This window comes from Leguminivora glycinivorella, chromosome 14 (genome assembly GCF_023078275.1).
Source record: "Leguminivora glycinivorella isolate SPB_JAAS2020 chromosome 14, LegGlyc_1.1, whole genome shotgun sequence".
In the NCBI taxonomy this organism is placed as follows: domain Eukaryota; kingdom Metazoa; phylum Arthropoda; class Insecta; order Lepidoptera; family Tortricidae; genus Leguminivora; species Leguminivora glycinivorella.
The window spans coordinates 5,899,070-5,914,659 of record NC_062984.1 but is presented as its reverse complement, the minus strand read 5'-3'; the positions used below and the strand labels follow the sequence as shown (position 1 = coordinate 5,914,659).

The 15,590-nt window shown below is 35.9% G+C and overlaps 2 protein-coding genes across 3 annotated transcripts in view; one reads left to right on the top strand and one right to left on the bottom strand.

Moving 5' to 3' along the window:
* Nucleotides 1-661: 661 nt before the first annotated feature.
* The window catches only part of LOC125233412 (adenylosuccinate lyase), a 63,392-nt gene continuing 48,463 nt past the window's right edge, over nt 662-15,590 (top strand). Inside the window, 1 exon segment of the mRNA XM_048139425.1 lies at nt 662-904. Within this exon segment, the coding sequence (XP_047995382.1) occupies nt 737-904 (168 nt within the window). The 5' untranslated portion in view covers nt 662-736.
* LOC125233413 overlaps nt 1,888-15,590 on the bottom strand; it is a 35,978-nt gene continuing 22,275 nt past the window's right edge. For both annotated transcript variants that reach the window (XM_048139426.1, XM_048139427.1), the window contains 3 exons: nt 10,370-10,475; nt 6,612-6,743; nt 1,888-4,035 (listed from right to left, as the gene is read on the bottom strand). In XM_048139426.1, coding sequence (XP_047995383.1) covers nt 3,890-4,035; nt 6,612-6,743; nt 10,370-10,475 — 384 coding nt within the window. In that variant the 3' untranslated portion in view covers nt 1,888-3,889. The remainder of the gene's footprint in view (nt 4,036-6,611; nt 6,744-10,369; nt 10,476-15,590) is intronic.

The window sequence follows — 15,590 nt, the reverse complement described above, 5'->3', positions numbered from 1 at the left end:
TAACGGAAGTTAACGAATCCGTTAACATTTTTTAAAGTTAACTTAAAAGTTAATCCGTTAATCGAAATGTTAACTTCGTTAATTAACGATTAACGGATTAACGAGTTAATGCCCAGCTATGACCATACCACACAGGCAGAGTCACAAGCTGAAGCTAGTAGATATATATTTTAGACTTCTATATAAATAGATTGGATCAATTAATTCTTATCTCATATTATGACCAAGTTTAATGAGTTGCTGTTATCTGTTATTTTCCATGGGTGGGGCTTGAGACAATAATTCTCAATCACATTGCGTCATTATTGCAAGGTTTATTACTAAATACATACTATTTTAACTATGTAAGCTACTAACAATTAAGGCAGATCCTTGCACGTTTTCATTTGTACCCTTTAGAATATGGACGAATGCTATTTAAAAGCATTCTCTCAAAGAGAATCTCAGATTCGAAGTTAGGCAGACAATTAAGTTCCATACACAAAATTGGTTTTCTCCAAGTAGGTTACTAAGTATTAAATCTGTTAGTAACGCAATGTATTGGCAATAATAAATCGACAATAAGAACTCTATTTCGTCAGGCTCCACGAGAGCACCGATAACCTTGTTATCACAATTGAAATTCTCCCGCCATCTGACCGACCTTGGAGGTTATGTCGATTGTTATTCAGTGATCTGACAGCTGCGGTGTCTAACGTAACAACAGTTCCAATAATTCTCCAAATATCCATTTAAAATGGTCACTATTGACGCCCCCGTGGAACTCCAGGGTACGGAGTTTTGCAACTACCGGTCACCACTCAGCACCAGATATGCATCGAAAGAAATGCAGTACAATTTCAGTGACCAAAAGAAGTTCTCAACTTGGCGCAAACTTTGGATTTACTTGGCGAAAGCTGAAAAGGTAGGACTATTTCTAAGAAGTTTGAGTAGCATGTCAGGTTGAATTATTGATTTGCACTTTTGTTTACATTTTCTTATTGTTTGGAGGTTAGGAAATAAAAGCACGAAAATACAGATAAAGTAAACTGTAGGTACCATGTCTGGGAAGAAGTATCTCACTCAATTGACGGACATTACGGTACTTATGTTGGTCAACCTGATTTCACATGTGTATTAATTTCTCAACGTTTTAATCGTTTTCATTTCAATTTTAGCATAATTATTTATTAAGAGTGCATTGTATAATTAATATAATTCCACAAAATGTATCATGTACCTACTCATACATGCACATTTTTTTGAGCGGCCTATCCTGGCAAGAAATCTTGTCGTTACCGAGGACGACCCATAATTATTATATTATACTACTTTTTGGGACGACTACCTATTATAGGTAATGCTAATGACATTTTGTCCATCCTGGCATCCAGGGAGGAAAACGAGGATCCATTTGTATGGAGAAATGACTATACCTGGCGGTCGTCCCTTTTTGAAGCCTTTTTTAGACTGTTCAAGAATACACAATCGATTGCCGTAATACCTACCGCAATTTAACGAAAATTTCATGCAAGAGTTCTCATGTGCCTTGAAAGTTTTAAATGAGACCCTCGTAACAGTCGTAACTCTAAGAGTTTGACTAAGATAAGTTGGCAACGATTTTGGCAGCCTCGCCGGTGTTTAGTCAACTAGCAGCGGCGGCGGCGGCGGGGTCGTTAAAATCATTGCTTACCTTATATTCTACTGTTGAACCAATTTCGGAATGTAGGCACCTACCTGTTTCTTACTTAATCGTGTTTACGAAATAATTAGCTTAGGACCAAGCAAATTAAAGTTTATGTTAGTTATTGTACTAATTTTTTAGTACCTACCTATTTTATTAATCAGAAGTCTGTTTTTTTTTATTTGTCAAATGTTCGTTAATTTTCGTACAAAAAATAAATAAACGACGTTTAATTACATTTATTTAATAAACAATTACAACGGATACAATGTATATATATACAATAATATTTTAATATAATTATCTGTGCGTGTCGCGGGTACCTTTTGTTGCGGTCGTGGATAAATAAGGTAACATTAGCGCCAGTGTACTGTTTACATGCATTTACATTACTATTTATTTTTCTTAGATTAAATACCAAATAAACTCTATTAAATAACCTATTTTGATGATGAAAAATAATCTATTTTATTTAATTTATTACAAAAGATACAGAAATACAGAATCATATAAGTGAAGGTCGGTGTTAAAATGAAAGGAAACTTAATAAACTAAAACTACTGGTGGACGGATACTGATTACTGCTTTGGTTCTCCCTTTCAATAAAAGTAATAATTATTTAACATAAACCTATGAAAGAACTAACATATTATTTAAGTTAATATTAAGTGATTTTGAAAGCAACGCTTTGATTTTTATACCGTATTTTGTCTTTAAATGCTTATACGTTACTTATATATTTATAAAAAAAATCAAAAACTTCTTCTTGACAAAATCTGAACATACAAAAAAGGGAATATTAAAAATCCAATTGCAGATTTAAATATCATTATGACCTATAAAAATTTCCATACCTACTATGATTGAATTAATTCAAATGAAAAATGCAGTTCCAACTCCTGATTGCGTTAAATTGTGCTCTTAAGTTTAACCTATGCCATTGCCATCAAACATGTGACAATCTGGTGAATCGAAACAAGACTTCCTTTTATTTCTATGCCTGCAAAACAAAACAAAAAACTTTAGTAACAACTTTCAAATAATAAAGCATACTCATTAGGTCATAACGTTTATCTCTTCGTCAAAAGTTTTAATTTCGCACCTTTTTCTAACGTCTATATAAATTTTCCATGTCTGTGTACGACACGCACTTACACACTAACATTAAATTTGGTTTTAGCGGAATGTTTCAGTATTAACAATTACGATTACAATTTATATCTAAATTATTTCTAAAGTATTACAAACAAATGAAAAACATGTCATTTTAAACATCCATGAAAAACCTCTAATACAATCAAAGTTGTCTAAGTTGGTACAATTTTTATTATAATTTGTTTATTATACGCACGCACCTATGACGCTGTATCGTATTTACTCTATCTGTGGCAAGTGTCAAACAATCATGCGCGCGAAATTTTAAAAAGTTACTAACAATTGTAATGTAAGCTTTGTCTACTAAAGAAATAAAAGACAAAAAGATAACACTAAATATTTAAGTAATACTCGTTGGTTTAAAAACTCTTAAATACTAAACCGTACAATGCTCCTAAAAAGAAACAAACAATCTTCAAAACCACATTTACACAACCCGTTTGAATAAGGCCTTCACCAGACGTTTCAAATAAAATAAACTTTTAGGAGACCATGACTTTTTTATTTTAAATTTCGTCTCTTGTGCATAATACCTCAGTTTACAACCTGATCTTATACATCTTTCTGCAAGAAGAATAAACTAATCTATACTACGAAAATTATCCTAAAACTTAATGTTACGTAACTTGCACTCCCTCGGCCAGAATGAACGATAATAAAAATGCTGCCATAAAGAAATCTGTATTTTACTTTTTGAGCTGCTGCATAGGACAAAATTGACAATTTACATATTTACCTACATTATCATTTTTACAAAGTAAAACTGGATTTGAAAACCTGAATAGCTACTCTATGAGGACAACTAACGGTTTCTTAATAAATTATTTACAAATTAATTGCATTAAATTACATGCCCCATCAGAGCTAATAAAAATATTTAACACTAAGTAACTAAACTTTAATAAGAAACTTATGAATTAAACAAGGCAGTTTATAAAAGAGATAAAATATTAAGATTGAAGATCAAACAGAATGCGTTCCATATCTCTGTATCGCTTTTTTTTTATTTGTTTAGATTGACACAGTACTGGCATTTCTGACACATAGTAAAAGTAGAGTGATTGTTTTTTTTTAAATGTCTGCTTCCTTCCGGAAAGTGAAGAAGGCGTGGAACATGAAAACAGCCGCGCCTAGCACCGCAAACACGCCGGACGATAGAAGGAGATCGTAAGCTTGCTTGTTAGGTCGGATCACCACGTAGTACGAAGTGTGCCAATCTGAAATTAAAGAAACAAAAATTAAAATTTTGAAAAAACCCACGACCGCGACGTAGTTCACCGATTTTCATAAAACATGGCTAAGAATACTCCCGACTAACTCAGCTTTTAGAAAAAAAAAACTAAATCTCAGTCGGTTCATCCGTTCGGGAGCCACGATGCCACAGACAGATACACACACAGAGACAGACAGACAGACAAACAAACAGACAGACAGACACGTCAAACTTATAACACCCCGTCGTTTTTGCGTCGGGGGTTAAAAAATAAATCTGTAATTTTATAATACGCGAAAGAGTGGGAAGGATTCTTTCAGGGAAAATACTGAAATACAATGCCTGAACTTGGGGTCTAAGTAAATACCGTTGACCAACATGTAAAAAAACATAGTCTAGGTACTAAAATTATTGATCAATTTATTTAGATTTTTTAAGATCTTCTGTTGCTTTTAAATATTATTATATGCTTAAGGATCCAATTTGTTTTCATACTGTTGATTTGATACGTAGAGGAGCACACGGAAATCACGTAAAACCTGTCCTCGATTAAGCCTGACGCGTATGAGTGTCATTTATTACGTTGTTATTACTCATTATTTGTATGAGTGACCATAAACTCCCGGAAATCATACGGGACAGCTTCAATGCATTAGCGGCATGGAGGTTAAAATAGAAAGGAGCGGAAGTTATGACATTCCCAGGGGTCTGTGTTAATTGCAGTGTTCCTTATGGGGTGAGAGGAACCGCAGGCATGCATAATAATGAAAATTTACAGTTTTAACTGTTTAGTTGGTCGTCAAATCTGATGTTGTGAAGTGGGACAGCTAGGAACATATGGGAAGTTTGACCAGATTATTTAATTTATTAAACTAGCTAATTGACTTTAAAAAGAACGAAGAGTCATAGTGTGGCACACTTTTTAGAAATTTTCCTACACTTTGGAATATTAAATTTTTCAGAGTTTTCTTATCTTATTTATAAAGGGCACGGAATATCTACGGGCTACATATAATATACTTGAAGGATTTTGATGATGTAATTGATATAGTACGCTACAAGGACCTATAATATTTGCTATGCTCATAGAGAAACACTGGTTTACATAGCTACGTTAATAAACTTAGGTATTAGTCATAGACAACGTAGAACAAAGATAGAGCTATACAGTATGGCGTGTGATACTATACAGCACGACCACGGATGATTTTATTAATTCTGTTGCAGTACAAATTCACGAAAAAAAATGTACTTTTTTGTACTTACCTTTTAAAAAAAATACCCTCATGGTTTCGGAGTTTTGACATGGGGTGTGGTCGTGCTAGATAGGTGGTACTTCCTGGCACGACCACACTATATTTAATGATTTTTTTTCTGTTGCAATTTCTGTAGTGGTACAAATTCACGAAAAAAAATGTACTTTTCTGTACTTACCTTTTTATAAAAAGTACCCTCATGGTTTCGGAGTTTCGACATGGGTAGTGGTCGCGCTAGATAGGTACTCCCTGGCACGACCGCACTAAGTTTTTGAAGTAATTTACATAGTACAATTTCAAAACACTTGTTTAGTATTAATTTGACCATCAAATTAAACATAAATATAGTGTGGTCGTGCCAGGAAGTACCACCTATCTAGCACGACCACACCCCATGTCAAAACTCCGAAACCATGAGGGTACTTTTTATAAAAAGGTAAGTACAGAAAAGTACATTTTTTTTCGTGAATTTGTACTGCAACAGAAATTTAAAATCTCATTAAATATAGTGTGGTCGTGCCAGGGAGTACCTACCTAGCACGACCCCGGGCCCTATGTCGAAACTCCAAAATCATAAGGGTACATTTTTTTTAAACGTCAGTACAAAAAAGTACATTTTTTTCGTGAATTTGTACCGCATCAGAATTAATAAAATCATCCGTGGTCGTGCTGTATAGTATCACACAGTATAAGTATCCTATTGCAATGTTCATGCACCATTAGCTTAGCCGTATGTGAAGTTACAACGTTACCTTATTAATATAACGTGTACATACTACTTCTAAATAACTAAACAGACCAAAGTTGTGTTTTGCTGCCGGTCTTAATTCGTCGCGACTCGCGTTCAAGTTTCAAAAAAGTGAACAGCGTTCCTAAACGGTTACTTACTCTTACTACAACAAAATACATACAATAGACGTTCTCGCTATGGAGTCCTTACTCGATTCTAACTCAGGGACAAGCGTTCCAATCCGGCCCGAGCGAAAAGTCTGAAGCTCATACAAGTGTCCTGAGACTCCTGAGTCGACGTTCTACTTATGCTCACGCTCGCCCGCCCTGCAGCGTGCCCCACCGAAGGCTTCGCTCCGAGCGTCCACTCAGGCATTACGCTTGAGAAGCAATATGAGGGAACAAAATGTTCTGAGACCCTGCTTGGCAACGGCACCAAAGGCTTTGGTCGTTGTCCACGTCATCCGCGGCGTCTGTAAGCTATGTTTGAAAATGTTCGGGAGTGGTCGTTCTCGTTCTCGCCCGCTGCGTGTGACGTCCGGATGCCGCCCGAGCCGAAGACACTTCAGAAGTTGAAGCTTATTTATTAGCTTACCATAGAAAATGACGGCAGCAGCGGCGGTGAACATAATCACCCCGAGCACGGAGAAGCCGATGGAGGTCTTCCATCCCGCCGACTCGCCGAACAGCCGCGCGAGGATCAGGATGCCGGTGATGATGATGTAACCTGCAGATTAAAGATTTGATCATTTTTATCATTCATTTCTTACGTTTTTAAACCAACATGAAAAGATATGAGATTGGTAGGTATAACACAGCAACAGCTTTTTCATTCCAAAGTATTTTTACCGTGGCGATGACTACAGACAATGAAATGATCCCACCCACCAGTCCCACCACACCACAATGACCCACAGATCAAATATTTCGTAATTTTCTTATTTATTTGGAACATGTCTAAACCATATGAAAAAACACAGTGAAATCGTTATTTTTTTTACTGGTTTCGTGAGGGTGACCATAGATAATTTCCTCATAATTTTCGCGCCAATTCTTTGAGATGTCAAAGTAAAAGTAGAAGTGCCATAATAATCAAAATATTTGTATTGGTATGGGTAAACAACGCCTATTAATACGAAAAAAAAACTCTTGACACAAATAAAAAGTAAACGCCAAAGGTTAATTAATTACCTATTTAATAAATGATATATGGAAGAAAATAAGGATGTAGATGTTTTGTAACACTATCGGACGTCCATAATTAAATGTCTTCATTCATTACTCGTCACTGAAGTTGCTCATTACAACTTTCACGCGAAGTTCAATGAAACCGATTTTCCAGTTTACAGTGAAACTGATTGTAAATTGAAATTGCGTAAAAAGGCAAATGACACCGGTGTTACGTTTTTGTCGTTTTGCTATTACGATACCAATATTGTTCCTAAATGAATGGATGAAATAATTGTGTTTGTTTCTGGTTTAAGAACTAATAAAAGCGTGTTAAAAATAATAATGATTGTTAGTTTAGATGTTTTTTTATTTTCTATAAAAAAAGATTCGACTATTGGTCATTGGGCAATATTTTTTTTATTAAATTTTGTCAAAGTGGGTACTTAAGCATTTGGTTGTGCTACATTACCTTACCTTAGGATATCTTGCTCATTTGTTTTTTTTTAATCGAAATATATAAGCTTTGGATCACGACCCAGATTTCAGCCTGTAAGTATTTTAACCTTACTTTACCTAATGTACCTATAGTAAAGGTGCCTATACATTATTATTAGTACCTAATAGGTACATAGCTTGATAAAATAAATTTTAATAAGTATCTACTTAAGTTTTTTAACAAAACCCAAACAAGGAAGAGTTCAACAAATTGACATCCTTATGTAGCCTCCTGTTTTAATCAAACGCTTGATGAACCAAGAAATTAGTTTTAAATGACGTGACTTATCTTTTAACGAATATCCGGTAAAGCATCATCAAAATAAGATAAGACTGGTTAGGTTCAAATTTCAGAATACCACACTGCAACAAAATTTAGCATCTACCGCATCTCTCCTATTTCAATCAAATCTTCTTATTATTTAAATATTTGTATTCAACAAAATGAAAACTCCCTGTGACAGTGTATTTTAATTTAACATTTTTAACTGCATTCAGAGAAACGAAAACGAGTTTATGCTTTCAGGTATAAGTACAAACTTGTAGCTATTAAGTGCCTACCTATCCTAACCTCGTAAAAAGCAGAGGATAGATAGTTCTTTAAGAACATTTCAAAGAGTGGCCTCAGCATTGTTTTTGCCCGATCTCTTTTATTGATAATTAGGTACTTTATTTTTTTATTGGCAAAAAAGGGTATCTAACTAAGGCCAGCAAATGCTTATAGTTGCGATTTCAGCCGCGAGTGCCGCGACCGACAGAGCATGCTACTTTGAGGTTCGACAGTTTAACAATTAGCCACAAATTGAATGATTACAACAAATACCATTGTGCCACTGCCAATTAGGTCATGGTTTTACGCGGACCGTGTTAACGAGCTTTGCCAATTTTCTGGTCATTTTGTTTTGTAGATTCTGCCAGTATCTATAGAATAACACTAACTTGTTTTTATTTTGATAATTACCACAATTTTAATAAACCCAGATGGTTTAAATATTAGTAACCTGTAGTCACTTCAAAAAACAAAGGCGAGATCCGATTGTAGTTTGTAGAGTTACCCCATCACCGTGTTTGATAGAACATTGTGGAAGAGTTATTATAAATGTCACATTTTTATGATATCATTGTTACAATTTGATTTTGAGTACAAAATATTGGACATTGATCATTCAATTTTAACTATAAAACTCCCGTGAGACTCATACATATTTAAAAATATTTTAAGCGGGTTACTCACGTATTAAGTCGATATAGCGTTCGACATGTTTCGGTTCAATTTCGAGAACCTTTCTCAAGAGTAGCGACCCCGTCTTTACATGTCGAGAGCGCGACGCATACTGCGGGCGCTTGCTCGGTGCGCGCGGCTGCTGAGGACGGGCGCAGGGGGGGTCGGCGGCGCGGGCGACGTCACCGTGGCGAGATCGGAGCTACCCACTATGTTACTTTTGTCAAAAGCAGGATTGCACACAACACTTATTACGTCACTTGTTAAGGGTGCGTTTACACTGGGGACCGACGTAGTGCCTAGAACTGTTTTCCAACTAGGTGGCACCGACCAACCACTGTCACGATTGAAATTGGGATGACGACTAATTTCTATAGCTTCCCGTATTTTCCGCTGAACGAAGAACTTTTCTCGCGCCAGTACGGTTACCCTATCAAATCTTACATAGTGCGTCGTGTCCGAATCCAATACGTGTTCTGTCACCGCAGAGCTGTGGCTGTCCCGGCCCTTCATACTACGTATGTGTTCAGAAAGCCTTGTCGAGATGTTCCGGCCGGTCTCTCCAATGTATGACTTCCCACAGGAACAAGGGATCCTGTACACCCCGGGAACATTTAAGGGCTCCTTGTCTTTTGGCGAACGCATCCATTTCCTGAGCTGCGTGTGAGGACGGAAAATCGTCTTGATGCTATATCTTCGGCGTAACAAGTGTCCGATCTTATCCGTCACTCCCTTGATGTACGCATGTCGAACGCTATATCGACTTAATACGTGAGTAACCCGCTTAAAATATTTTTAAATATTGATCATTCACTCCAAAATTTATAAAATTCGACGCCCTTAATCTACTGACGAAACAGAGCATTGCCCTCCCTCCCTAAAAATAAAAATATTTGTCTTTGACCAACCGTTACTAACTTACTATGCGTTCACAGTATCAACTTGCAGTAGGGTGTAGGGCACGCATGCTTCAGTGAGCAGAACAGCATTTGGCCTTGGTCACTTGGTGTTCTATTCTGTTTGGAACAATTTGGTGAATCGGACGACAGCTGCTGTCACGCACCAAATAGCGCATGTGATGAACGTATTAACGATATTTTTATCTATCTATTTTAGTCATTATTTTTTGTTTTACGCATGACTGTATGTTTTACGCATAATTGAAACAAGATGAACACAATACATTTGTATAGGACAGGCAGGTGATGAGCCGTACAAAAACGTAATGAAATTTTAAATTAAATTCGAGCTTAACGCGCTTAATTGCACTTATTCACTGTCCAGGCAGATGTACAAAAAATCTTAATTGCCCGAGGATGGGTTGACTTTATTAAGTACTTGACATTGTCAGGCTTAATCATATTAGTCATACCATGCACGCTTATACTCATTCCTTCAATTATTTAGGTAATATTGTCCGCGTATACAATAGGTTTCATTCAACTTAATAGATTACTTGTACTCACTTGAGTAAGCAGAGAAAATGACAGCGATGTGCGACAGTCTGGACTGGACGATGTAGGGTGAAGTTAGCGCTCCTGTCACAAGCCCGATGGCGATCACCGTGATAACCTGATAAGAAAAAAAACATCATCAACATCATTTTGTTAAACGTTCTTTTATATTTTTACCTGTGGTCTGACAATAAATCATTTCATTTTCATCGCAACATTTGTTATTATGTTGTCTCAAAATATTTACGGCAATTTATCAGAAGAACAGGCCAATAAATTACTGATGTGCCCACGGAAAGTTTTCAAAACTCTGAAATTTTCACATAGGCAAACTTCGGAAACTTTCCATTCTTTGTATGAACAATTGTATGGATGGAAACTTTCCATTTCATAAATTTAAATTCCCTTTATTTTTCGTGAAAGAAATTCTACAATAAATACAAAAATGGCGGAGCCAGGGTCTATAATTCATAAAATAAACAAAACACTTTTTTCCTGTCAAAATTGTATCCCGAAACGAATTTAATTTTTTAATAAGTACCTAGTGCTTTAAAATCTCTGCTCATCAGTTTTCTCTCTGTCACTTTTCCCGCCTTTCCCAAAGAAATAGTCTGTGCACGTCTGCCAACCGCACAAAGCAAATTTGCACAGATAAGTGAAAGCGCACGTAAATGGTTGTCTCTGGAATATTCGCAAATACCGCAAACGCATTTCCAATGCTTACGGCATTTTCTTATGTATTATAGTTTTCACTTTCGCTCATCTGGTATGGTGGCGGTCGGGACTCTTTATAATACTTAAATAATTTATGAGTTAAGTGGCACTATTATATTTAATTTAGCTGAGCTTTAGAGAACATTTATTATTATGTGGCGTAGCAGTGCAGACAGTGCAGTATTTTTTTTATTACCTTTAGTGGAAAGTTTTGTAATTAAAGAAACTTTGGTTAATTACTTCAATTAAAAATTTTATACATATGTACGAGTAACTTTGACTTACGTATGTAATGTTATATGAGATTCTTTCATAACCAAGGGCAAATAAAGTTAAAATGTTCGACATGCGTTACTATTTAATTACGGCGAATTGGTAACCACTGAAGATTTTTTTCCAAATTTTATTGTGGCCTCATTAGTATTCCAAATACGTTATAATATATCAGCCTCACCACTAGTCCTATTCTAGAACAAGTATTACAGTATTACAGTCTGGCAAAAAAGAGTAGAAAATAATAGGGGCGGCACCGTCTATATGTAAATCGTTTTGCATATTATTATGGCAACTATTTTGACAGATTTTGACCATTTTCAAAATGAGAACAGTTAAGTGTTGCTATGATAAAAAAATCGTTCCAATTCTACTCTTTTTTGCCGATCTGTACAGCAGAACAGGGTGGGTACACAAGTTGCAAATCAATCACGCTAGCGTATAGGTAATTCCACGGAGGTTGAAGTGAATGATAACACACACAGCTAAATGAAGATTAGTACTGATTGCAAAAAAATGAATGAATGAAATGAGTGAGTGAATGTAAAAAAACCAATTAATATATTTTTGAAAATCATTATTATTTTTGAAATAAAACTATGGAAACGGATTAAATCGCGTATAATGAATTTAAAATACATCCCGACGTTTCGAACTCTTTACAGCGTTCGTGGTCAACGGGTGACTGAGGAAAAATTAAAATGTGCAAAAGCTACCCACTTACAAGAAATATTAACGAACCATGACCACAAATAATATAGATTTCTAAGGCAGGTTCACACACTATTAATAAAGCTAGTTATACAATATTCAAAAATTTTTACCATTACTCTGTTAAAAAAAAAAAATTTTTTAAATTTTTTGAATATTGTATAACTAGCTTTATTAATAGTGTGTGAACCTGCCTTAGAAATCTATATTATTTGTGGTCATGGTTTGTTAATATTTCTTGTAAGTGGGTAGCTTTTGCACATTTTAATTTTTCCTCAGTCACCCGTTGACCACGAACGCTGTAAAGAGTTCGAAACGTCGGGATGTATTTTAAATTCATTATACGCGATTTAATCCGTTTCCATAGTTTTATTTCATGAGTAACTATCGCGGTAACCGAAGACAATATCATTATTATTTATTGATATACTTATCATTAATGGTATTAAAAGCAGTAATGGTATTATATTATCCGGTGAACTTTATAGCTCATTATGAAATTTCACTTCCAAATAAGTATTCAGCTATCGATATATTTTATATCGTAAGGATGTCCCTATGTTAATTGACGTTATTGCTACCGCGACTTCTATGTCTGCTAATAAATAATGAAAAAATAGGTAAACACCATTTTAACAGCTACGATGATAAAATAAGGCAATCTATTACATATTATCTTTGATTTCTACGATTAATGTTACAATCATAATCTGACAATTAATTAATCACATACGAGATATTTTATTTTCTGTTTTGTTTGAAAATTGTTCTATAGACGTAATTCTTAACAAAATAGTTAATAGAAACTTTTTGGTCTTTCTTGCAATTCACTGTTGAATCTGCAGTCGGTACACGGTAAGAACACTAATTTCAAAATCTCGTTGTCTTTACATGACAGTGTTATAGTGTGCGTGGCCTCAACTGAGTTGAAACTACCTATATCTGTCTTTCGCTTTTCCGTTTTGGTGTGACTGATGACGATCCTCAACTGTCTTAAAACTGTCGTATCGCTCGCCACGCTGGCCACTTGTAGTAGGCCTTGCAGCTATTGTGTGCATTTCTCCGTGTAAAAGAAGTGTAAACACACAATTACGCGATGTTACCGCGATGCCATAACGAACAATAAGTTCCCATAGTACCGCTAATTGAGATACAATACTCGTTGTCAAGGTGAGAGCCATTGATAAAGCCATGAGTTCGTCGAGTAATATTGTTGGTTTACTAAAATAATTAATTTAGATAGAGATTTCGCCATAAACATTTTCCGTGACTATCTAAGTATCTAGGTCTAATTATCTATTTATCTATTAATATTTGACATACATGTTATATTTGTGAGCGACCAGAACGGACGTGTCGCAAAATTTTATTAAAATAGTTAAATCATCGTTACACAAGATATAGCCGTAAATAGTAGAATAAAAGTGTTAAATTCGAGTGTCTGTTTCGTGGGTCATTACACCGGTTACTTCTGAGTGTTAGCGGAGTCCCGCGGTAACCGCTCTTCACCTCCTCGCGAAAACGAGACGGGCGCTTATTTTTTTGACCCGCTCATTTGCTCGTTCTACGTAATCACTAGCGCTGAACACGGATCAACATGTCGTCAGACGAATCATCAACTAGAAGTGGCTCCGGCTGTTCACAAACAGATAGACATCCTGCATCAACGTCGGATCTATCCCCCCATACTAAGCAGGACCAGAAGGTAATGTTTCGCAACAGTAAACGTAAACGCAATGACAACAATAACGCCGAGTTGCTTAATGAAATGTCTGAGATTAGAACTCAGCTGGCGGAAATGGTGGTACTTATGAAATCCTCAAAAATTACCACTGAAAAACAAACTGAATCCATTAACAAGATTTCCAATGACATTACCACAATCAAGGATGAAATGAAAAGCTTAAAATCTACAATGGACCAACTAAAATCGGAACAAAATGATATCAAATCTCGAATCGAGAACCTTACGTCACTTAGTGAGGAGACCGAAAAGAGGATCGACCTGATAGAATCTGATGTGACCCAGCTTAAAAAAGAATCCGAAACTAATACGTGTCAAAGCAACATTTCCTCTGAAAGCTTGATTGCTGAAATTCAAGAACGCGACGTAAGAGCGTGTAATATCATAATAAAAGGAATCCCAGAATCGGACCTTCCCGATTTCAAAGAAAGACAGGCGTATGACATGGACGAGGCCCTAAAAATAATAAAAAAAATATCACCATCATGTCGTAACCCCTTACACGCACATAGATTAGGAAAGCATAAGGCCAATAAAACTAGAATGCTAAAAGTGTGTCTCTACTCCAAAGACGATGCAAAAGTCATCCTCAGCAACCACAAAAACAAAACCGACCCGGGAATAGGCATATACTCTGACAAAACTCCCCAGCAGCAGAGCTACTTCAATAATCTTAAAAAAGAACTAGAAGAAAGAATTGCAGGCGGCGAGCCAAACCTAACAATAAAATATCACAAAGGTACTCCTAAAATAGTCGAACTACCAGCAAAAAACTGACAGACCGTAACATCGAAAGGGAAAATACTTACCAGCTTACCTCCAGCTATGAAAACATTGCAACGAATAAAACATCGCTTAATTTTCTTTACGCAAATGCAAGAAGCATAATGAAGTCTGGAAAACTTGACGAAGTAAAATGCACTATTAGAGCCATTAAAAACCCAATTCATGTAATCGTTTTAACAGAAACTTGGATTAAATCCGATACCGAGTTGGAGCGAATTCAAATACCAGGATATACACACTATTCGAACTACAGAACAGACATGCGAGGGGGTGGTGTATCAATATTTGTCCGTAATAATCTAAAACATAGTGAGATTATGAGCACCAATGCAAACGGTAGCCACTATCAATGGATACGTCTAGAAAATTATGCCTTAGACATTGGTGCTATCTACAGAAAACCAGAAAACGTACACCTTCAATCATTCTTAGATACCTACTCAGAGCAGCTATACAAATCTTCAAGAGCCATAATCTTCGGAGACTTCAATATCAATATCCTAAGCAACGATCGTATCGCAACAAATTACAAGCAAGTCATAGAAGAAAACGGATACAAAATATTGAACAAAATAGATGAAAATTACGCAACGAATTACCACTAACACAAGCACGATTATAGACCACGTTTCCAGTAATCTGACTGAAAACTCCTTCCACCTGGCAATAATAGAGTCAGCATTGTCGGACCATAAACAGATATACCTAGAACTAAAAAAGCATCGGCCCGATCGACCACAGAAAATCACATATGAGGCAATAAACTATGAAACGCTATACAACTCTGTACAAAATGTAGACCTGAACTGCGATTTAGAATATCTCGAATTGGAAAACAAGCTGATATCCTGTATAAAACTTAGCAAAGTGTCAAGATCCAAAACTGCCCGCGACAAGACTGGATCAATAAAGAAATTATCAACGGGATAAATACACGAAACACATTATGGCATAAGCTCAAAAAAAATCCAGCAGATACAAATATCAAAGAAAGCTTTATCAAAG